The 25,068-nt window shown below is 36.8% G+C and overlaps 2 protein-coding genes across 3 annotated transcripts in view; one reads left to right on the top strand and one right to left on the bottom strand.

Moving 5' to 3' along the window:
• Positions 1 to 11,305, bottom strand: part of tim (timeless) — a 29,330-nt gene extending 18,025 nt beyond the window's left edge. Inside the window, exon 1 of the mRNA XM_034972834.2 lies at positions 10,969 to 11,305. The gene's annotated coding sequence lies outside the window, so the exon portion shown is untranslated. The remainder of the gene's footprint in view (positions 1 to 10,968) is intronic.
• Positions 11,306 to 17,356: 6,051 nt separating this feature from the next.
• Positions 17,357 to 23,977, top strand: LOC117986033 (WD repeat-containing protein 55 homolog). 2 transcript variants are annotated; one of them, XM_069501534.1, is made up of 6 exons: positions 17,357 to 17,734; positions 18,183 to 18,505; positions 19,540 to 19,657; positions 20,499 to 20,667; positions 22,862 to 23,005; positions 23,757 to 23,977. In XM_069501534.1, exons 1-6 carry the CDS (start codon positions 17,629 to 17,631, stop codon positions 23,860 to 23,862), a joined length of 966 nt encoding a protein of 321 aa, XP_069357635.1. In that variant the 5' UTR covers positions 17,357 to 17,628; the 3' UTR covers positions 23,863 to 23,977. The 2 variants fall into 2 exon arrangements, with proteins under 2 accessions (XP_069357635.1, XP_069357625.1); XM_069501524.1 differs by having other exon boundaries at positions 17,363 to 17,734; positions 22,862 to 23,977.
• Positions 23,978 to 25,068: the final 1,091 nt, after the last annotated feature.

Here is a 25,068-nt window from a genome sequence, read left to right as displayed (position 1 = left end):
ACGGGTCTCCTCTCAGAGTGAGAAGGGTTTTGGCCATAGTCTACCACGCTGGCCATATGCGGATTGGTAGACTTCACACACCGTTGAAATGAAATGAAATGATTGAAATAAAATGATTTATTTGTTTTAAAGGGTCTTTTTAAAATTGTGCCAGGGACCCTGAAGTAAGTTTGCAAAACCTGTATCTCAGGGTCCCCGCTCTCCCTCCTCCATCATTAACAAATAAACACTTATACAAAACTAAATTGAGTGATATGATATGAATATGAAACTTAAAAATACGTGTGTGTGTGTGTGTGTGTATGTGTATGTGTGTGTATGTGTGTGTACATATGTGTATCAGTGTGTATGTGTGTGTGAGTGTGTGTATATTTTTAATAACAAATAACAAATTTCAAATTTAACCTACCTATTTATATTCCTATAAGTAATTCTGTTTCGTCGTACCTACGTTTTTTCTTGTAACCACTTAGACAATGTTTTTTTAATATCAAACTGTTTACTAGTTGTTTATTGTACCGTTGAGAACATTATGGAGAACTCTCAGGCACGCAGGTTTCCTCACGATGTTTTCCTTCACCGTCAAAGCAAGTGATATTTTAGTTACTTAAAAAAGCACATAACTTCGAAAAGTTAGAGGTGCGTGCCCGGGATTGAACCCCCGACTTTCGATTGGAAGGCGATGTCCTAACCACTAGGCTACCACATATTTTTCATACATCATTACATATTGTAATATAACACGTCATATGGAATAGGTAAACCCACCCGGGTAATGCCGGGGCGCTGCGGGTTAACTAGTAAAGAAATAAAATTCGACGCAACACCAGATAAATACAATCCAATAATTATTGTGCCTTTAGAGTAGACTGAGTCCACGTGAGCGCGACCTACGCTCCTATAGCAGGCCACGCGAGTCACGTGTCCCGTAAACGTGCGAATCGATCGAGAAACGGCGCGGTGCGGCGCGTTCGCACGCCGCCGCGGCGGCGTGCGAACGAGCGACGACGCGACGCGACGGCGAGACGAACGAGCCCAGCGCAACTTGAGCAGTTTGTAATTTTAAAAAAAATTAAGAATATTAGCCAAGTCAATTGCTGACTAATATTCCCCTTTCCCCTCCAATCAAGCGTAAAGCTGCTAGGAGTAGGTACGACAATTAAATAGTGCAACGGGTGGGATTTGAACCCGGCGACCTTTCGGTTTTCAGTCCACTCCTTTAGCCGTTGAGCTATCGAGGCTCTTAAATATAAGCGTGATATCAAAAAAAAACCGGTCAAGTGCGAGTCAGACTCGCGCACGAATGGTTCCATACCATTATCTATAAAACACCGGCCAAGTGCGTGGCGGGCCACGCGCAGTGTAGGGTTCCGTAGTCACAATCAAATTAGCAATTAAAAACATCATATTTTACAAACGGACCTATAAATCGAAAGATGATGTTACCGCCACAGTATTTTTAAAAGACTTTCAACGATACCCCACACTATGGGGTAGTAGACGAGAAAAAAAAACCGGACAAGTGCGAGTCAGGCTCGCGCAATGAGGGTTCCGTACTACAGTCGTATTTTTTCGACATTTTGCACGATAATTCAAAAACTATGATGGATAAAAATAAATAAAAATCTGTTTTAGAATGTACAGGTGAAGACCTTTCATATGATACCCCATTTGATATAGTTATCTCACTTCAAAAGTTGAAAATACTAATTCATGACCACAATTTAATTTTTTTGTGTGATGTAACCCTAAATTCATGGTTTTCAGATTTTTCCCCAAATGTCAGCTATAAGATCTACCTACCTGCCAAATTTCATGATTCTAGGTCAACGGGAAGTTCAAATTCTGTTGACGTCAACGCGGTAGTGAAATATAAACAACAGATGACGTAGGTATATAATTCTACGGTTAATGATAAAAGTAGGTAATCTTAGGCATTTAATAAAACTAATTAATAATAGGCTACTTGACTATATGATTATTTATTATAGTATTTTGCTTAAAACAACGAAATATATCAATAACAATGATTAAAAACGCAGGATGGATATATAAATCCAATTTAAAAAAATAAAATTTTTATTTTTATTTGAAACGCAGAAAACGCTGTCAGCCATGATGTGACGTCATTAAATATGTAAACAAAGAAATGTCATTCCTATGTCACGCAGGGACTAACGTAGTATCCATATATATAAAATTTAGAGTCCTGACTAACTTATATATCAACGCACAGCCTAAACATCTAAACAGCTGGTCCTAGATACATGAAATTTGGTGAGTGTGTTCTTTGTAGGTAAAGAGAAGGTATATCCACTAGGAAAGGATTTTTTGAAATTCCACCTGAGTGGGTTAAATGGAGGTTTGAAATTTATGAAGTCCACGCGGGCGAAGTCACGAGCATAAGCTAGTTTTTATATATTTCTAAAAACTCATAGTAAACGTAAAAAAATATCGTTTTCTCTTTATAAATTTAATAAGTTATTAAGTAAGACTTACAACAAAGTGATCTTTGCAAAAATAAATTTGGGTTGAAGTCGTTAGTCATATAGGATCCCTTTAAGCAAGTCTTTGCGTGTTACGTATATTTATTTCACTGGGCACTCTAATCCACAACTTTCCTGTGGTCTTTATCGATGCGTTTTTTACATTCTCGGATGATACAATAACGATAATTACTATATTTTTCATGTAAACTAGTATAGAAGTCATGTTTATTAAACTTTGGTAGGTTATGCTCAGTATATATAATGTACTCTGTGGTTATGCTGTTGTTTACAAATGAGTGAAGGAAGACACAGCCGGAGGGCCCAAAAAAAACTATTACTTATAATTACTTTATTAAAATAAGATTAAAACTAATTTACAATACTAAGTTTTGGATTTAATGCTACGCGATGTAACAAAAGAATCAGAATGCCTTTTTGGACGTTTACAATAATTAAAGAAAACTCCAATTTGGGTCGCCATGTCGCAATAGCTGACGCTGCCACTCGTGCCTCTAGCAATATCGTAGAGTCAGCGCTCCACTTAGGGCTATGCGATATAGAGTCAGCGCTTCACCTAGAGCTATGCGATATAACTCCTCCACCCTGAGATCAGCAACTATTTGGGAAAACTGTGACAAAATGTTGCTGGAAGCTGCTCCTGAAGTCTGCCGGGGTCTCCATCTTCTTGGTGATCCTTTTCCAGATTGGGTTTCACTCCAGTCTTGACTCCAGATGTGGTTTTACATCGGCGGAAAATTATGATGCCACTAGTGAGTGCGAGTGTACTTGATAGTGTGACGTAGAATGGTATCGTCGTGTGATAATTTGAAGAAGATTCCTCTTGGCATGATGAAGTCTTCTTTGTTGCATAAGGTGTGAACTTGCGTAGGGCGTGGAAAAGATAGGATATAGTGTCGTCCATCTAGTTCTACTATGGCTTCTTGAAAGAGGGTTGTAGTGGTTATACCGCAGTTAAGGTTTGTAGTTTGGTTTTGAAGTAATTTCTGGATGCAGTCCGATGATGTTCGAAGCTTATGACTCTTCTTTTCGCAGAGGTACCATTGATTGTTGTACTTCGGGCATTCAGCCTCTATGTACAAGAACAAATGCCTGTTGGATAGGATGTAGGGAAAGGGCGGAAAGAGAGCCTGCCTGTTCCTATTTGGGAATACAGCTAGCCTATATAAATCAAAGGACTCTACTGATACTATTGGAAAATTAAAACTATAATATTGCCTAAGCTCTAGTTCTATAACATGTTCCCTGTTATAAATGATCCTAAGCTTGTCTACCATCTTATCTATACTTACAGTCGAATGATGAGTGTTAAAAGCTCTAATAAAATCTAGAGAGTTTAATAGCATTGTTATACTTAATTGCGTCTGTATAATCTGTGTTACCCGAGATGCTTTTTATTAACGACCCTAATCCGTCTATGAGACCTCGCTCTGAACGATTTGGCTCTAAGGTTTCTAGCTGGATCGACACATTGTCTAGCTTGCCGTAAAGATAATCGATTTTTAATTCATATAAAGCGAAGGTGTCATTTTCCAAGGATCTTTTAAAGTCGGGTAATTGGATCTGTAAACTTGAAACCTTGTTATCAATATGGTCGAGTCAGATATATTGTAAAAATGAATGATAGTGTATTACTAGTCTCGTTAGTCCAAGTTTAAACGGTACCTAGTAGTCCATGTCCATTTTCCAAGCTTTCAAGTCGTACTGTCTGAGTAACTGTTGCTTGAACTGTCAGGAGGGTCATTGGGATGCCAGTAGAAATAAGTGTCTTGTAACAATTTGTGACTCTTAGGAACTCGTTTGAGTCTATGTTTTGCGATTAGGTTTTTCTTTTTAGATGTATAGATATGGATTGGAAGGTCGGCTAGGACTTTATCCTGGATATACCGTGGAGCTAATTTCTGCTGGCTTACAGAAGGGTTGCCTATGCGGGTGTTGTCGCCTACGACTGTCAAATGTCTGTGGAATTTGTTGAATGGTTCGTCAGTTATGGGTATCTCTAGGATTGAGTTCTTCATACTAGTATGAGTAGTTTCTGTGGATGAACCTATTGAAATATGGTCCACCGAAGGATTTGCTATAAGAGAGCTAAACTCCTCGTTATGGATTTGTATTCGCGACAAGGCATCGGCATTGGTGTTTGCTGTACCCTTTTTATACACAACAGTAAAATTGTACTCACTTAATTTGAGCTTCCAACGGGTTAGTCGTGCGTTGGGTTCCTTCATGCTCATAACCCACTGTAGGGGTTTATGGTCGGTTATGATTTTAAATTTTCGACCAAATAAATACGGACGGAAGTACTTTGTTGCCCATACGATGGCTAACAATTCTTTCTCGATGGTGCTATAATTTAGTTCGGATTCGTTCAGAGTCCTTGAGGCGTAACAAATGGGCTTGTCAGAACCTACGGGACCTTGGGATAGTATGGCACCGATAGCAACGTTAGATGCGTCAGTAGTGAGGATAAAGTCTTTATTAAAGTCTGGGTATTGTAATATGGGATCATTAGTTAAAAGATTCTTACACTTTTCGAAACAATTAATATACTCAGAGTTCATGGTAATTTTATTTCCTTTTTTTAAACATTGCGTGAGGGGCTTAGTCAGTCGAGCAAAGTCAGGAATAAACTTGCGATAGTACCCTAATAGACCTAAAAATTGTTTTATCTCCTTAGTAGTTTTCGGGATTGGGTAGTGCTCTATAACTCGAATTTTGTCGGGGTTAGGTTTAATACCTTCCCTAGAGATAACATGGCCTAGATAAGCTGTTTCTAATTTTAAGAATTCTGATTTATCCATCTGGATCTTGAAATTGGATTCCCTCAATTTTTTAAATACCTTTTCTAAGTTAACTAAGTGTTCCTGCAAGGATGTACTAAAAACGATTATATCGTCGAGATAAACTAAGCACACGGTATTCTGTAATTCCTTAAGAACGTTATCCATTACGCGCTGGAAAGTCGATGGTGAGTTTTTCAATCCCATAGGCATGCGTAAAAATTCGTAGTGTCCGTGTTCAACATTGAACGCGGTTTTAGGGATATCCTCGGGGTGCATCTCTACTTGATAAAACCCACTAGCAAGGTCCAAAGTGGTGAAGTATTGACAGTTACCGAGTTTATCGAGAACATCCGTAATGTTCGGGATAGGGTATTTATCGTCTAAGGTCTTTTCATTTAACTTCCTAAAATCCACAACTAGCCGCCATTTTCTTTTACCGGAGGCGTCTGCCTTTTTGGGGACGACCCAAATAGGTGAACTCCATGCGGATTCCGAGGGTCTTATTATTCCCTGCTCTAACATCTTTTTAATCTGATCCCTAACCTCCTGTCTATGAACAAAGGGATATCGGTAGTTTTTACCATGTACTGGGATTTCGTCACTCGTCCTAATGCGATGCTTAATCTTATTGGTGAATGTTAACGCTTCCCCTTCGATATAAAATATATCCGCGTACCTTGAACATAGGATCTCTAAATTTGCACGTTCCTCGGGGTTCAAATGCTCTGTACGAAGTCGCGATAATACTTCTTTCGCACGGGATGATAAATTAATTTTTTGAAAACTTTCTAGGTTGTAAATTTCGGAACTAATCGTCCTATCCATGGAGAAAATAACGTCATGTGGAGTCGGGTTAAAGACCTCAATAATTCCTCGATTGTTTTTAACAGCTGTAAGGCAACTATGTATGATGCAATTTGATATTACCTGCTCGGGAATTAAAACATCGCCGTCTTGACTATTAATAGGTAACCTGAGTAGTTTTGATGAGTTCGCAGGTATTACGTCTTCGTAATAATTTAAATTGCGCGAGTTATACATTTCGATCGGGTTTACGGCATTTGCTGTGTATAATAGTCTGTCTTTAAGGTCTATTTTAGCTTCCCATTGTTCGAGTAGATCTAACCCTATGAGTCCGTCAAAGTAATTATGGAATTTGTATATAAAGAATTTCATATCGGTCATGTCGTTGAACTCTGTAAAAGTCGGTATTGTAATAGAATAGTTGTTACGAGTCGTCGCATGTACATTAGTTACTTCGAATGGGTCATACTCTGGTGAAATGTGGGGAAAGTATAAGGCTACAGCTTCTGGGCTAATAAAGGATTGGTTAGCTCCTGTGTCGATGAGTAATTTAATCGGGGGGTTATTAATTTGGATGTATGGAAGCTGCCTCTGTGTTTGGATGTTTACCTCTATTTTGGTCTTTTTAACGTTGAGACTTTCGGAAAATCCGATTGGGATTCACAGGTCGTAGGTTTTCTGTCGGGTTCTACGTCTGAGGGCTCGTTAGTCACGTCACAGTCGGTTTCGGGATAGTCGGTATAATATGTAAGGTAATAGTCGTCCAGTCCTGGGTCGTAATAGTATTCAGGATAGTCGTAGTAGTTTTCGTGGAAGTTAAATTCATGGACGTTCGTTTCGCGGGGATATGGTGCGAATCCACGGTTATTAAAGTTCGTGGGTGGTAGTTGCTTTGGTGTATAGTTAACAACTCCACTCATGGGCACTTGGGACTGATTCTGATTCCTAGGGGGAAGTCTAAATAAATTACTTTTAGGGTTATAATTGGGAGGCGGCGCACGGAACATTTGTTGCGTGCGGGTCGGCTGATGCTGATTCGGTCGACCTACCTGGTCGTGTCTCCAAGGCAGAGGTTGCTGCTGATGTGGCTGCGGGGGAACCTGCTTTTGTATTGGAGGCACAAACGGAGAAGAGTGGAATGCTTTTGGTATCGGTGGTGGGAACACCATCGGGTTCGCGGTAATGGGTTTCGGTGCCGCGTGTTTCCTATCGTTAAATGATTCATTCCTACTTTGCATGTACGTAGCATTCAACTCTTCTTGTACATATTCCAGGGCTTTTTCGATACTGTCGGGTCGCATGCAGCGAATCCGGGAGCCGAGAGGCTCTTTTAGTCCGCGTACATACGCCTGCATAGCCAGTTTCCTATAAAGGGCGCGTTTTGCCTCTACCGTTGAGGGAAGTGCCTCATGAAGTACTACGTAAGTCATGATGGTGCTGAATAGTGTTTGGCACCTTTCGTAGTACTCCTGTGGGGTACTGTTCCCTTGTGTCGCCAGGGCCAGATCATTGTAAAGCGCGGTCTCGTCGCGCTGATCCGAAAAGTTATTAATTAGGGCTGTCCTAATCCCTGCCCAGTTCTCCGCTATTCCGTTCGAGTTTATGAACCGCGCCGCTGGACCGGTGATTTTATTGAGAATACAATTAATTAAACTTAAATTAGTGAGTTCCGACCCGGGTTCGGTCCCTATGTAGTGACCTACTAGCTGGTCGCAAATACTTATGAATCTAGGTAAAACGTGTGGGTTCCCGTCGAATTCGGGGACCACGCGTACGGCCTTAAGGATAGTATCTGGATCGTGGCTTGCCATGGTGGCTTCCCTGATCGTTTCTAACTTTCTACCTATATCTAAATTAAATCTACGAGAGGTCCTACTCGATGCAGGCCCTCTTGGGTTTGATTCCCTAGGATGGAAAATCGTGGAAGCTTAAAAATAGGGGGAGTAAGGACACAGGCTAGTTCTATGTACTTACATAAACATTTCTTCTGGGCTTGAATCGATGTCTGGATTCACCTCGGCTTGTGCTTCTAGGTTCTTTGAATGTAGGAACTTCTTGAGAGTTGTCGCGATGACTACTTCTTCTTGAGTATCCTACCGACTGCGCCAGTGAAGGAAGACACAGCCGGAGGGCCCAAAAAAAACTATTACTTATAATTACTTTATTAAAATAAGATTAAAACTAATTTACAATACTAAGTTTTGGATTTAATGCTACGCGATGTAACAAAAGAATCAGAATGCCTTTTTGGACGTTTACAATAATTAAAGAAAACTCCAATTTGGGTCGCCATGTCGCAATAGCTGACGCTGCCACTCGTGCCTCTAGCAATATCGTAGAGTCAGCGCTCCACTTAGGGCTATGCGATATAGAGTCAGTGCTTCACCTAGAGCTATGCGATATAACTAATGCATGACGTCAGAGCACAGATAATCTATCGGCCAAACATGGCCGACAGTGTTTTCACCTGTCTAAGAAAAATATTTTTTTAAATTAAAGTTTTACGGTTTTTAGGGCGCAAAAAAATATAGTGTTAATTTTTTTGATATAATAGGACAAATATTAACCATTTAAGACCAACTTAAAAAAATTGTCAAGTAGCCTATTGCGCTTGGATTAATAATTTAATTTATACATTTATATAATTTAATAATTTAAGTTATATGTATAACAACAAATACTAAAAACAGAATGAAATAAATATTTAAGGGGGCCCCCATACAACAAACGATAATTTTTTGCCCATTTTAGGGTTCCGTAGTAAACAAGGAACCCTTATAGTTTCGCCATGTCCGTCCGTCTGTCCGTCCGTCCTCGGTTAATCTCAGAGACTACTAGTGCTAGAAATCTGTAATTTGGCATGTGTATAAATAGTAATCACGCCGACAAAATGGTGTAACAAAATGTTGATAAATAATTTTTTTTAGGGTAGCTCCCCTACATGTAAAGTGGGGATGATTTTTAGGGTTCCGTACCTCAAAAGGAAAAACAGAACCCTTATAGGATCACTTTGTTGTCTGTCTGTCTGTCTGTCTGTCTGTCTGTCTGTCAAGAAACCTACAGGGTACTTCCCGTGGACCTGGAATCATGAAATTTGGCAGGTAGGTAGGTATTATAGCTGATATTCGGGGACAAATCTGAAAACTGTGAATTTCTGGTTACATCACACAAAAAAATTAAATTGTGGTCATGAATTAGTATTTTCAACTTTTGAAGTGAGATAACTATATCAAATGGGGTATCATATGAAAGGTCTTCACCTGTGCATTCTAAAACAGATTTTAATTTATTTTTATGCATCATAGTTTTTGAATTATCGTGCAAAATGTCGAAAAAATACGACAGTAGTATGGAACCCTCGTTGGCCGGTTTTTTTATTCATCGTGCAAAATGTCGAAGAAATAGGGCTGTAGTACGGAACCCTCGGTGGGCGTGTATAGCTTGCACTTGGTCAGTTTTTAATGGCCTTAAATACTCAAGACTTTTTACCAACTTCATGGCTTATCATTTGCCATGAAGTAGGTGCCTACTTAGTCATTCCCAATAATATGCATAATATAGGAATTTCATATTTATCCATCTATCTATATCTGTACTAATAAATAAATTTAATTCGAACGGGCTAATCTTCTGAATGGCTGATCCTATTTCGACGGGACTTTCGCAGATAAGTAGAGGATTAACCAAGGAGTAGCATAGGTTACTTTTTTAACCAACTTTCAAAAAGGAGTTGTGTTTTTTTACCTATGTATCCCCGAGATTTCTAAACTGATTTGTATAATTTTTTTTTAATCAATAGGGAAACTTTATGACATTGTCTCATAAAAAATTTGGATTCCAACTAGTCAATCCTGATGCTGCAGGGAACCTGACCACCAAAACTGATGGGATTTAGTAACTGTCGATTATAAATTAATATTGGAGGCACCTACCAAGTAAAGACTTTATCATTAAACTCGAGGACCCAACTGCTCAACTTTGATGCTGTAAAGAATTGCATTCCTAAATCGTGGTAATTTAGAAATTGGCCTAAGTTGGTTAGAAAAAGGAACGAAAGGCTCCAAAATCCTGCTAACATTCCTATTTGCATTGGGATTTGATATCGGTATGAACCTACCTAACTTGCCAGTGGGACAGGAGTGAAGAAGGCAGGTAGAGAGGCGCGACGGGTGCCACAGATCGACGTGATTTTTGCATGGATATAGTGAAAGACCTGGAGAGTGAGATAAGCTATTCTAGCAAGCTTTATTCCGGAAAATCAAGGAGCGTCCATGGGATTTTTAACAACGTTAACAACCTAAATCTATGCGTACGAAGTTACGGGCATCAGCTAGTCTAGAATAGAATAGGTAAGACTACCTGGATGAAGCTGAGGTGGGTCAACTAGTTACATACACAGGTTGACTACATACCTAATATATTAGGATATATGTACATATTAAAAACTAAACAACCTGCTTGAATTTTATATGTAATACTAGCTTCTCGCGACTTCGTCCACATGGACTACACAAATTTCAAACCCCAATTTCACCCCCTTAGGGGTTGAATTTATAAAAATCCTTTCTTAGCGCATGCTTGTCATAATAGCTATCTGCATGCCAAATTTCAGCCCGATCTGTCCAGTAGTTTGAGCTGTGCGTTGATAGATCAGTCAGTCAGTCAGTCAGTATTTAAGACAAAGCTTTGTATTTACCTAACATTATTAGTATTACCTGAGTATGTATAAAAATAAATTGGTAAACTAGAAATATTCTATGGACAACCATGGGCTTATAATATAATGAGGGTATACCAGAAGACATGGATTTCATAGAACTTAAAAGATTTATCCTTATTAAATACTTAAATAATATATAGTTATTATCGCTTACTTTGATTTCTTGAAACTGTGTTTATGAAGACCATTAGCGTATTCTTCTGCAGGTACCTACACTTCACAAAAATCTACGTCATTCAGAACATTATAGGTTCCCTGAATGTTATCAAAGTTGGTATTATTAAACGCACCCACTTCTAGCTGTGCCTATCACTAAAGTAGGAAATTAGTAAGTATATAAACGGTTTATTTTAGTACAAATTTCAATTATGTAGGTATTTGAAATTTTAATAGATTTAGTATTATAAACGAATCGGTGTAGTCTCCACAGGTAGTCTCTCACTACTCTATGGTCTCTCAACTAAACGAACAACGAACGAAAATCACGGTCACAGAGTACATTGAATATTGATCACGGTCAATCACGGTGAAGAAGTCGGATGCACAGAGTACATTATATATACTGGTCGGATGGTCGGAATTCGGATTTCGGACCATCGGAAACATTTTTTATTTTATTTATTTTACGGCCCTGGATAACAGTCCTTTAAGGCCTCATCGGACACAGATCACTATATACCACCGACTATATACTAGATACTAGCACGGAGCACCTGTGACTAGCACCTGCTAGCACCGAATAATATTCACAGACCATTGATGTGTAATTCGGATCAACGAGGAACATGTCATGGTTAGTCCACAGATCACCTGGGCCTTGTTCTGAGGTAAAAAAAACACAATGTTTTTTTTTTAAATATTACAATAAAACTTAAAGCTAGCCCATAGATTATCTACTATATTACTAGAAATAGATGTGCGACTCTAGATTTCTTTTTCAAAGTTACGCGTGTGCTCACATCTAGAGGGCACTAAAAGCGCGCTAGGCGTGCGAGAGCGCGAAAATTTAAATGCTATTTAAATGTACTTTACTAGAATATTTTATATTTTTGGAACACGTTTTAAACAAACATTAATAATTCCATTAACGTTTGTTTAAAACATGTTTAAAAATATATATTACAAGACTATGACTCTTTGAGCTACTTAATTGTAACTATATTATAGAAAGAAAAAGGTTTTAAGGTTTTGTAAATATTTATTATCATAAATTCGTAACTAGGTAGATACATAAAATACAATAGAATAAAAAACAATACGAAGTGTATGTAAACACTATAAAATACATAACCAAATTCAAGACCCACAAGATTGTGAAATAATTAATATTCAAATAACATTTTCGGTTGACTGACTGACTGACCTATCATCGCACAGCTCAAATTACTGGACGGATCGGGCTGAAATTTGGCATGCAGATAGTTATTATGAAGTAGGCATCCGCTAAGAAAGGGTTTTTTAAAATTCAACCCCTAAGGGGGTGAAATAGGGGGTTAAAATTTGTGAAGTCCACGCGGACGAAGTCGCGAGCATAAGCTAGTTTTATCAAACGAAGTCTGTAATTCAACTACTGATTTCATTAGATTGCATAAAATAGATTATTTGCCTTTATGTGTTTGATAATATCTCAACGCCTGAATTTTTATGCTATCATTTTCAGTATCTGAATTTTTACCTTTTAAAATTTTATTTACATTATTGCACCAGCTGTGAATAATCAATTTGATCACAAAATTTATTATATAATTTTTCAAATTGACTTTGTGTGTATCACATGTTAAAAAATCAAAACTTGTACTCTGATCAACTAATAATTTTATCATTTGACTTTTGCCACTTTTCCCAGGATCATTTTTTAACATGCTTTTTAGCCTAAATGGCGGTAATTCGCCCAATCTGGCACCACTGACGGTGACTGTGGCTGTCAAATGTTTGTAATTTAAAATTACAACAATGTGCCCGCCATCTATTTACGTCTTTTATTAACTGTTATCTATTTGTTTAGCCGTGCTCGCGCTTAGATGGCACCACAAGCGAATTTCAATTTGCGATTTTTTAATGTTCTGGAGTTGCACCCCTATGAGCATAGATTATCTACCTATGAGCTAGCCTTAGGTAGGTACCGTAAAACGGGGTGAATAGGTACGAAATCTAACTTCGCATTGAAATTTACGGATGTTTTGGTACAAATTATGATGCTTTAACTGTTTGTAAGCATCTCCGGTTGTAAGAATTCTAAGGAAACATCCAAAAAATATAAAATAATGATAAATTACTGGTATATTTTAATCAAAATATATGCTGTCCCTATTTATACTTGATCCGGGGTGTAACGGAATGGCAAAGGGGTGAATAGGGAAAAAAGGTTAGGGTTGTCAAACACAAGTTAGCTCTATCCTCTAATATTACAAAACTAGCTTATGCTCGCGACTTCGTCCGACACAAATTTCAAACCCCTATTTCAACCCCTTAGGGGTTGAGTTTTCAAAAATCCTTTCTTAGCGGATGCCTATGTCTTAGTAGTTATCTTCATACCAAATGTTATTATACATGGCATAGTAGGTATCAACTCTTTAAAAAAAAGCATCCGCCGAGTTTCTTGCTGGTTGCTGGCATTCCGAATCAGTGGTTTGACGATTCAAAAATAAATAAATAAAAATATTTTTTATTTAATTAAACTGTTACAAGTAGGTAGTGTAGTTACCTATACTTGTAAAAGTTTAATTGAATAAAAAATATTTTTATTTATTTATTTATTTATCAATATTAAACAGTAAAATGCCATTTAACTAAATTTTACTAGTCGACTACACAAGAAGGAAGAATTTTTTTGAACAATTTAATTAAATATTTAAAGTGACAGCCCTGTCCCTATATAAACCTTACTGTTCCTATTTAACCTTGATTCGTTCCAATTCAGTAAGTATAGCGTTCCTATCCACCCCTTTCCCGTACCTATAATCCCCATGGCAAAGCCAAAAACACTTGGTTTCCAATTTTTTCTTTTTTACAGAAAAATATGTAACATTTAGACAAATCTGCTTTTGTGACGCCTCTTAGATAAATGTTTAATGATTTCTAATAGTTTTTCTACTGTTTTATTCTCGTACTGCGTCAAAGTAAACAAAGTTTTGAGACCTACGGCTTAGCGTGTTTTGAACAACGTTTTTGCAATGACGCTTTCGTTATTTTAATATCAATTTGTCTCTGGTTCAGTGATGCCAAATAAAAGATCAAATATTCTACTATAGGGTAAAACAATGCTACCAAAATTCTAAACTGTTTTGGGTATTATTTTTACGTTCAAATCTCATTCCCAGTTTTGTCCCTATTCACACCCCGGTTCCTATTCACCCCGTTTTACGGTACCTATCTAATTACTATATAGGTAAATCATGACCGCGTGGAATGTTGATTTTTTTTACTGGTTTTACGGCTCTGGGTTCTAGCCTTTTTGAGCCTACACAATGTTGGGTTGGAAACAATACCAAAGAATATGTAGTCGACGTTTCATAGAGGTTTCAGTGGGTTCCAATCTTTAACAAAAAACAAAAAAATATTTAAAAAAAAAACTGACTTGGCAAAACCACTGGACCTAGAATCTAGGTCCATCATAGGTCCATGTACTAAAATTCTGAGTTCTGTGGTCATAATTTTTTTGTTGATAGCGAAAGTACCGTAAAACGGGGTGAATAGGTACGAAATCTAACTTCGCATTGAAATTTACGGATGTTTTGGTACAAATTATGATGCTTTAACTGTTTGTAAGCATCTCCGGTTGTAAGAATTCTAAGGAAACATCCAAAAAATATAAAATAATGATAAATTACTGGTATATTTTAATCAAAATATATGCTGTCCCTATTTATACTTGATCCGGGGTGTAACGGAATGGCAAAGGGGTGAATAGGGAAAAAAGGTTAGGGTTGTGAAACACAAGTTAGCTCTATCCTCTAATATTACAAAACTAGCTTATGCTCGCGACTTCGTCCGACACAAATTTCAAACCCCTATTTCAACCCCTTAGGGGTTGAGTTTTCAAAAATACTTTCTTAGCGGATGCCTATGTCTTAATAGTTATCTTCATACCAAATGTTATTATACATGGCATAGTAGGTATCAAATCTTTAAAAAAAAGCAACCGCCGAGTTTCTTGCTGGTTGCTGGCATTCCGAATCAGTGGTTTGACGATTCAAAAATAAATAAATAAAAATATTTTTTATTTAATTAAACTGTTACAAGTAGGTAGTGTAGTTACCTATACTTGTAAAAGTTTAATTGAATAAAAAATATTTTTATTTATTTATTTATTTATCAATATTAAACAGTAAAATGCCATTTAACTAAATTTTACTAGTCGACTACACAAGAAGGAAGAATTTTTTTGAACAATTTAATTAAATATTTAAAGTGACAGCCCTGTCCCTATATAAACCTTACTGTTCCTATTTAACCTTGATTCGTTCCAATTCAGTAAGTATAGCGTTCCTATCCACCCCTTTCCCGTACCTATAATCCCCATGGCAAAGCCAAAACCACTTGGTTTCCAATTTTTTCTTTTTTACAGAAAAATATGTAACATTTAGACAAATCTGCTTTTGTGACGCCTCTTAGATAAATGTTTAATGATTTCTAATAGTTTTTCTACTGTTTTATTCTCGTACTGCGTCAAAGTAAACAAAGTTTTGAGACCTACGGCCATAGGGGTGCAACTCCAGAACATTAAAAAATCGCAAATTGAAATTCGTTTGTGGTGCCATCTAAGCGCGAGCACGGCTAAACAAATAGATAACAGTTTACAAAAGACGTCAACAGATGGCGGGCACGTTGCTGTAATTTTAATGACATTAATAAATTATAACCTCTGTGATTATAACCAACTTTTCATGTTTTCGTGTGCTGTAGTAAATATTTATATTTCTGTTAAATTTATCTGACCCTGCTTTAATAACAGGACTCTATAGTCTGTATTTCCTTTCACCACCTCGATAACTATATTCTAAGGATTGATTTACGGACTCGATTCATGCCTGAACGACTGACCACGGCTACGGATTACGGACTTGTTTTTGCTTTGTGAAATGATTTTTCTGTGAATATATTTGTGCAGAAAAATGCCACGGAGATCTCGATGTGTGTCTGGATGTGACTAATTCGGTAAGTATAAAATCAGCTCACTCGTAATCTAACTCAAAATTACTTCAATGAGTCAAACTCTGTGCACCATTAAGGCACCATTACAACATTTTATCATGATACTAGGTATATACTTCCTGCGATTTCGTCCGCTCGAAAAAACTATTTTAGAAATCCCGTGAGAAGTCGAATTTTCCGGGATAAAAGTGGCCTACAAGTTACAACCGTCTGATGCAAGCTATCTCTGTACCAAACAGATTATCTGTTTGGTACAGAGATAGCGTGACCACCACTTTGTCTACGTGGATTTAGGGTTTTTGAGAATCCCATGGGAACTGTTTGATTTTTCCGTGACAAAAGAAGCCTATGTCCTTACCTGGATGCAAGCTATCTCTGTACTAACTTTCATCATATACCTACGGTTACACAAATTTACTGTAAAAAGCTAGCATACAGACAGGTTGACACACTTTTGCATTTATCATATTGCTGTGGATTATTAACTACTAATTCTGTAATTTTTTTGTTTTGTAATTAAGTGTACTTACAACATTTATTTTGAACTTTATTGACTAAGTTATTTTTATATTATAGGTATCAACTATCAACTAATTAAGTACAATAAGTAAGTATAGACTAATGCATATTTTATGTTACTATTTTTTCAGATGTTTGCATGGCTTTCCAAAACCTGGCTACTCCTCTCTATGAAACCATTTAAACAATGAAAAGAGATAGTAGGACAACATTTAGAAAGCAAGACTGATGATGAAATATATACCTAGTTACGAATTGTCAAATTTGCAATCACCAGTTTGAAGATCGTTGAAATACACCAGTTGTGGTAGTAATATGAAAGTTATGAAAAGTAAATAACCAAAAATTTTGGATTTGAGCGTTACCTATTTCACAATCTCGTGGGTCTTGAATTTGGGTATGTATTTTATGTACCTAGTTCCGAATTTATGAAAATAAAATACTTTACAAAACCTTAAAACCTTTTTATTTCTAGGTATAGTGTTTTATAATTTAGTATCTTAAAGAGTCAGTCTTGTAATATATATTTTTAAACATGTTTTAAACAAACGTTAATGGAATTATTGATATTTTTTTAAAACATGTTCATAAATATAAAATATGCTAGTAAAGTACTTTATAAATAGCATTTAAATTTTCGCGCTCTCGCACGCCTAGCGCGCTATTAGTGCCCTCTAGATGTGAGCACACGCGTAACTTTGAAAAAGAAATCTTAAGTCGCACATCTATCTCTAGTAATATAGTAGATAATCTATGCCTACGGCTTAGCGTGTTTTGAACAACGTTTTTGCAATGACGCTTTCGTTATTTTAATGTCAATTTGTCTCTGGTTCAGTGATGCCAAATAAAAGATCAAATATTCTACTATAGGGAAAAACAATGCTACCAAAATTCTAAGCTGTTTTGGGTATTATTTTTACGTTCAAATCTCATTCCCAGTTTTGTCCCTATTCACACCCCGGTTCCTATTCACCCCGTTTTACGGTACCTAGCAATCACATAGTTATACTTATAAGTGATTGATCTGTGATAGCGAACTTGTGGAGGCAAAAATTTTGTATCATTTTGTATCGTCTTGTATTTTCATTAATTCACGAATTATTTTTGTATTCTTTTAATTACTTCGTAATTAAAATTCATAATGACGTTCGATTTTCGAGATTTTGATAAAGACTCTTCAGATGATAGTAGTGACGATGGCAGTGAAATTGAGGATTCTGAAATGGAGCAAGAAGCTTTTTCTAATGGTATGATCTTATTGTAAAACATAATCAATTATTTAAACGAATCTTAAATCCTTGCGATCCGTCCGACTGAGTCGTCGTCGGGCAATTAAAAATAGATTCGTCTTCCACCGGTCGGTCTGCTATAAATTTCCATAGTGTAAAGTAATAGTATGGAAGGAAAACACTTCCTTTATTAGTCGAAACAATATTTTAAATTGCAATGTTTACATAGTACAGTACGCGGCGTTAGATAAGGTAGCTTCAAATTTAATATGATATTTTTGCCATATTATTCATTTACCAAGAGTCAGAAATAAGCTATGTACAATAGTATGTTCAGCCAATAAGCTATGTAAGCGATTCTAGTTCCATGGCTTACCCAATATTTTAAGTTTATCTTTATATATAGAGTTTGTTGATTTATTATAGGCAAAAGACTTATGATCACAAAATGCACTTTGTTATTTAGGCAGTGATGATGTTGAAAATGAAAATAATGAAGACATTCAAAACAGCTCTGATGATGAAGATGAAGTTGTGAAAGCTATTAAAGCTGAGAAAAACAAGCCTCGGGACCATCCTCCAAGCATCAAAACTGAAGATTTTATTGTAGATATTTGTTTCCATCCAGTGAAGAACTTAATAGCTATAGCAAATATAGTAGGAGATGTATTACTTTATGAGTATACTAATGATGAGACCATTTTGCGTAAAACTTTGGAATTACACCTTAAAGCCTGCAGAGATGTAGAATTTGACAATGATGGTATTACTATGTTCACTACAGCAAAGGTACAGTATTTTCTGCAGTTTAAACAGTAGATCTAAATAAAACACAGTGTTTTTACTGTTGTCATAGACTTCGAAACCATCCAACCGATTTGCCCAAACTGGTTTCATTAGAAAGTCAATAATGCGAAAATGATTTCAGAGGGTTTTTAGCATAGAATCACACCGGGTATCCGTTAGTTTTTTTTTATAGTAATCATATTGTGAGCTTGAAGAGTTATAATGAAAAGATATCACACCAATGAATCAAATGAATGAAATCTATACCATACTTATACTGAAAATTTTAGTTGAAAGAAGCTTTATAATCAACTAGATGATGCCAGCAACTCTGTCTGCGTTGATTTAAGTTTTTAAAAATACTGTAAACTCTTTGATTTCCTTTATAAAAACTAGCCTATGTCTTTCCCGGGGATGCAAGCTATCTCTGTACCAAATTTCGTCAAAATCGGTTGAACGGATGGGCGTGAAAGACTAGCAGGACACAGACACTTTTGCATTTATAATATTATTATGGAAGTATAGGAGTCCAAAACAGGTTTTTTTTTCTGTCTGCGCCTGTTTCACACTGAAACTACTGAGCGGATTTGAAGGGAACTTCGCATACTTAACAATAAGGACCAGCTATGGTCATTATCGTTGGATGCAGAATTAAAATTTCTGTCAATTTGGAGTATGTAGATAAAAACTGTCATAAACCATGCATGATCAGGCATGCATACACATCAAATAAAACATACGTATTTTAGTTGTATCTCTTATTTTGCAACATTTATTTGTATTATGCTGTCTTTTAGCATGATATAAAACCAATATTCCTTTGTCCTGTGATTTGTCCATTAAAGTTAACCGTCACAGATCGAGATGGCAATCAGGGTATAAGGCGAGGGGACGTCCCGCACACCCGCACGTCACCCGCGCTCGCCCACACCGGGTTAGCGCATTGCCATTTCGATCTGTCGTATTCTGTAAGTTCACATTGGATTAAAGTGTACCAGACTGAGAAAAAATTATATTCGTTCAATATTATGTTCCAGGATAAGGCAGTCATGGGTACAGATGTAGAGACAGGACAACTGAAAACATGTTTTGAAAATGCACATGAAGATCCTGTATACAAATTGTTTCCTCTAGACTGCAATAAAATTATTTCAGGTACGTAAGTATGTGTTCCATGTCAACCATATAATTAAGAAGATCTTGGTGGATAGTGGTTAAATTGCTTTTGTAATGGAAAGGTCGATTTGAAGAATGAACCACGATGACAACTAGGCTCGTAAGATACATTCTGATGAATACTAAGTAAAATGGTGAAAGCTGATCCTTATCAAACAACCCAAGAAGCATGATCACTTTAATTTACCCGCAGAATTAACTCATTTGCACCAAATTGGCACAATGAAAAAAATTGAGAAATGAGTGTCTAATGAATTTTCTGATGTTCATAGAGGAGCATACATCGAAGCTTGCTTGGCGTTGACGAGTTAGATACATATAAAATAAAAGTCCAATGGAAACTCTTAGATTTTTTAAGATAAAAAGTAGCTTCTGTCCATCTCCGAAATGCAGTGTCTTCACTGTGCCTTTTCTCAAAATCAGTTCAGTTGTTGAGCCATGTAAAGATAACAACAGACAGACACTCACTTCGGTTTTTAATATTCCTATAAATTATTTGTTTAGTTTTTGAATACGACAGTTTAGTCCTACACAACTTTTTAACAGACTTTTAGAAAACAAGATGTTTTGTTCTTTAAAAAACTGGTTTTACCAAGCCTGGTATTAATTCTGTATTATGACTCGTTCACACATGCATCAGTCATTAACGATTCTTTATCAATATTTTTGTAATTTTTCACTATTCCGTCTGAGGGATTTGAGATTATGAGAGCAACCTAAAATAAAAACAATTCGTCCTAAAATCTAAAGATTCAGAAAACGTTGATGTGTGAACGCCTCGTTAATGACGAAAATCATAATATATTAATGTATAAAACAGGTGATGAAAGTGGTACAGTTAAATTGTGGGATCTCAGAAGACAAGATCCTATATTTACTATAAAAATTGGTGAAGAATATATTTCTGACATGATTACAAATGAAGCCCAAAAATACCTTGTGTGTACTGGCGGTGATGGAATGCTTACATCAATAGACTTAAAAGCAAGGTACATATTTTTTATTCTAGTTTGTGTGTTAGTGATTCTCTCAAATTGTAGAACTTGCGAATGCCAATAGCAAGTGTAAAGCTGTACATCAATCACCATCGACTTTACCTCATTTATGTCACAATTAGGAGAGTCTCTTTTCTTTAATGTTTAAAAACTATACTTTTAATAAACTAGACGATTTCTATTTTATTTTAATATACAAAACGGGTACTACCACGAAATAAACTTAAAATCATTAGACGATTTCTGTACATTAAAATATCATCATGAGAACCCATAGCCGGCTCACTAGTCACTACAGAGCATGGGTCTCCTCCTAGAGTGAGAAGGGTGCTGGCCATAGTCTACCACTCTGGCCAAGTGCGGATTGGCAGACTTCACACACCTTTGAGAACATTATTGGGAACCCTCAGGCATGCAGGATTCCTTACGATGTTTTCCTTCACCGTTAAAGCAAGTGGCATTGAATATTTTTTTTTATTACTTAAAACGCACATAACTCCGAAAAGTAAGAGGTGCGTGCCCGAGATTGAATAATATTCTTTATATTATATGTCGGCGCGAAGGCGTTAATAGTTAATCGTAGTCAATCAAAAGTTAAATATTACCTTGTTAACAAAGTACTAAAATAGCCTCAGAGTTTGTAAAGTTCATTAATCATAGTGAACAATTGAAAGTGATGACGAATTGTTATTGTGTGCGAGTGATTACGCATGTTTTGGTATAAATACAGGCGGGCGACGTCTCAGGAAGCATTATTGCTTGAGACGTCGTGCTGCTCGAACCTCTCGAGATTTGCAATGAAAGTAAAGTTCAAACGAGTATTGTGGTTTCATTCATAATGGATGAAGATACTGAACACAGTGACGTCAGCAATGCTGACGTCACGCTTTTTAAATATGATTCTGAAACTCTTTAGCCGTCATCAGAAGTGGGATCGACCGCTATTCCACCAGGTCGATCATTAGATTTGCTGCAGCAAAACAACCTTGACGTCGAACCTCGAAATGAAGTAAACTGTCAGTCTATTGGTTGGGGTTCCGCCTCAGTTCTACATGCAAATGATGCAGATGATGCAGACAATGTCGGAACGTATGTGTGCCCCACCTACTGAATCAAAGATCAGGCAACAGAATAAAAACGGTGTGCTACCATAATCTAAAAACTTATTATCCAAAACCCTGTGCATGACACTACTCCTTCCCCATCCTCTACGAGATCCACGAGTTCTATCCACGAGTTTATCCACGAGACTATCCACGAGACTATCCACGAGAATATCCACGAGACTATCCACGAGACTATCCACGAGACTATCCACGAGACTATCCACGAGACTATCCACGAGACTATCCACGAGACTATCCACGAGACTATCCACGAGACTATCCACGAGACTATCCACGAGACTATCCACGAGATTATCCACGAGTTTTATCCACGAGATTATCCACGAGTCTATCCACTTGTTTATCCACATCCACAAATATCCACAATAAGTGAAATCTTTCACTTATTACCCAAAGACCAGAAACATAAAAGATGTGCTGGTTTACTAAAAACATAACTAAGCATCATCTGATGCTCACAGATACCAATCTCAAAAGAAAAATAATTGTTTCAGAATCAATATCAATCGTCAGGCTGGTGCAGAGCGCGCACCGCCTGTCAGTATGGCCGTGTCGGCGCGAAGGCGTTAATAGTTAATCGTAGTCAATCAAAAGTTAAATATTACCTTGTTAACAAAGTACTAAAATAGCCTCAGAGTTTGTAAAGTTCATTAATCATAGTGAACAATTGAAAGTGATGACGAATTGTTATTGTGTGCGAGTGATTACGCATGTTTTGGTATAAATACAGGCGGGCGACGTCTCAGGAAGCATTATTGCTTGAGACGTCGTGCTGCTCGAACCTCTCGAGATTTGCAATGAAAGTAAAGTTCAAACGAGTATTGTGGTTTCATTCATAATGGATGAAGATACTGAACACAGTGACGTCAGCAATGCTGACGTCACGCTTTTTAAATATGGCTCTGAAACTCTTTAGCCGTCATATATTATTAAAATTAAAATGTGTTTTAAATGTTATAATTTTCAAATATTTTGCTTAATAAACTAAAAAACACTATGATCTATCTACTCACATAATATACTTATTTCAATAATTATCTAATCGATTTTATTTCTTTCAGCAAAATATATTCAAGATCTGAACAATATGAAACGGAATTAACTTGTATGGGATTGTTTCGCTCCGAGACAAAATTGCTGGTTGGATCTGCGGTTGGCAAATTCTACTTATTTAATTGGAAGGAGTTCGGTTTCCACAGTGATGAGTATGTTGGACAAAAACATTCAATACAATGCATGATCCCTATAACACAAAACATTGTTGTATCATCTGGTGAAGATGGGATATTACGCGCAGCGCATATGTTTCCACAGCGTCAACTGGGCATTGTTGGTCAACATAGTTTGCCAGTAGAAGCCATTGACATAAGCCATGACGGTCAATATATCGCGTCTTGTTCACATGATAATGATGTAAAGTTTTGGAATATTTCATACTTTGAATCAATCGATTCACTTATTGATGTCAATCATAAACAAAATAAAAAGAAAGATCTATCAAACAACTTACCATCGAGTAATATTAAAAATGCTTCAGATTTTTTTTCAGGATTAGTATAGTAACAATCAGTAAGAGCCTGAGCAGATGTATGACTTAGTCTGCGGAGGACAAAATCTTTCGTCACTACGGTGTTTCGTTGTACTATTAGTTCATTGATGCAGTTTAGTGATCCATTTTTGTCCTGCGCGGATAGTCCCTCATCTGAGCATGCGGTGACACTGTTTATAATTGGGATATGCCTATCTCAAAAATTAATTATTTCTAAGAAAAACCATTAAAAATTATCGAATTAACTAAAAATTACGTCAAATGTTTATAACGTCACATCTATGTATTCCTACTAGCCCCCTTACTAAGCGAGAATTTTGACGTTTGATAAAAAGTCGCTGATTCGGCTATTAGTTATCATCCCTATTGTAGCAATACATAACCCTACTCTACTCGTCTGTTTCCAGAATGGCATTACCTCGCGTCGAACTTCCCCAAACCACATTTCCAGACAGACTTTGTCAGAGTCTGTCTGTGTGGAACAACAGTATTTTCGAAACACAAGTAGTGTAAATAAATCATCGGAAATTCTTTTACATCAATACAAACTTCGTTACAGATACACACTCGATTTATTACTTTTGTACAATAATACCCTCTGTATTGTTGTACGTCGCAACGGTGCTACGGATTGACGTGATTTTTTGTATGGATATAGATAAAGACCTGGAGAGTGACATAGGATTTTATCCCGGAAAATCAGTTTCCACGGGATTTTCAAAAACCTAATTCCACGCGGACGTAGTCGCGGGCATCAGCCAGTAAGTAATAAATAAAAATAATCTTTTTGTCAACTGTACTAGACAGACCACTTACGGCATTCTTGAATCGAACGGGTAATAGTGGGTAGTACAGTGCCCGTCAAACAACTTGAATATTGACGCGATTGGCGAATGGCAGCTGGTGCACGCGATTGGTTGATCAGTCTGCGTGGATCCACGCCATTGGTTGATTAGTTGACCCTTGCTTCCTCCATTCAAGTTGTTTGCCGGGCACTATAAGTATTAACTGTAAAAGTAAAAATTAGGATTAAAATTAATATTTTGATTGATATATAGATTTTGAAAAAATTGAGTTTTCTTTATCCCGTGATATTTTTTTATTCAGATACAAGTTAGCCCTTGACTGCAATCTCACCTGGTGGTAAATAATGATGCATTCTAAGATGGAAGCGGGCTAACCTGGAAGAGTTATGGCAGGTTTTATTAAACCCACACCCCTTTGCACATAGTGCGCAATGTATGTTCTCTAAGGGCCGATTCACACCGGAACGACAGCGGCCGGCAGCAGCGCGGCAAGCACTTTCGGTGTGAAAGAATTTTAAACTTTATTTACATAATAGGCTACTTGACAATTTTTTTAAGTTGGTCTTAAATGGTTAATATTTGTCCTATTATATCAAAAAAATTAACACTATATTTTTTTGCGCCCTAAAAACCGTAAAACTTTAATTTAAAAAAATATTTTTCTTAGACAGGTGAAAACACTGTCGGCCATGTTTGGCCGATAGATTATCTGTGCTCTGACGTCATGCATTTGTAAACAACAGTATAACCACAGGGTTAACCATGGCCAAACATGGCCGACAGTGTTTTCACCTGTCTAAGAAAAATATTTTTTTAAATTAAAGTTTTACGGTTTTTAGGGCGCAAAAAAATATAGTGTTAATTTTTTTGATATAATAGGACAAATATTAACCATTTAAGACCAACTTAAAAA

Source organism: Maniola hyperantus, chromosome 1 (genome assembly GCF_902806685.2).
Source record: "Maniola hyperantus chromosome 1, iAphHyp1.2, whole genome shotgun sequence".
Classification (NCBI taxonomy): domain Eukaryota; kingdom Metazoa; phylum Arthropoda; class Insecta; order Lepidoptera; family Nymphalidae; genus Maniola; species Maniola hyperantus.
This window is presented reverse-complemented; position numbering and strand designations above follow the sequence as displayed.

Bases quoted from the DNA above. Each gene is read 5' to 3' on its own strand.
- LOC117986033 (XM_069501524.1), top strand. From the start codon at position 17,629: ATGACGTTCGATTTTCGAGATTTTGATAAAGACTCTTCAGATGATAGT. The intron at 18,506-19,539 runs GTACAGTATTTT...ATTATGTTCCAG, and splicing joins CTATGTTCACTACAGCAAAG to GATAAGGCAGTCATGGGTAC. The intron at 19,658-20,498 runs GTACGTAAGTAT...TGTATAAAACAG, and splicing joins CTGCAATAAAATTATTTCAG to GTGATGAAAGTGGTACAGTT.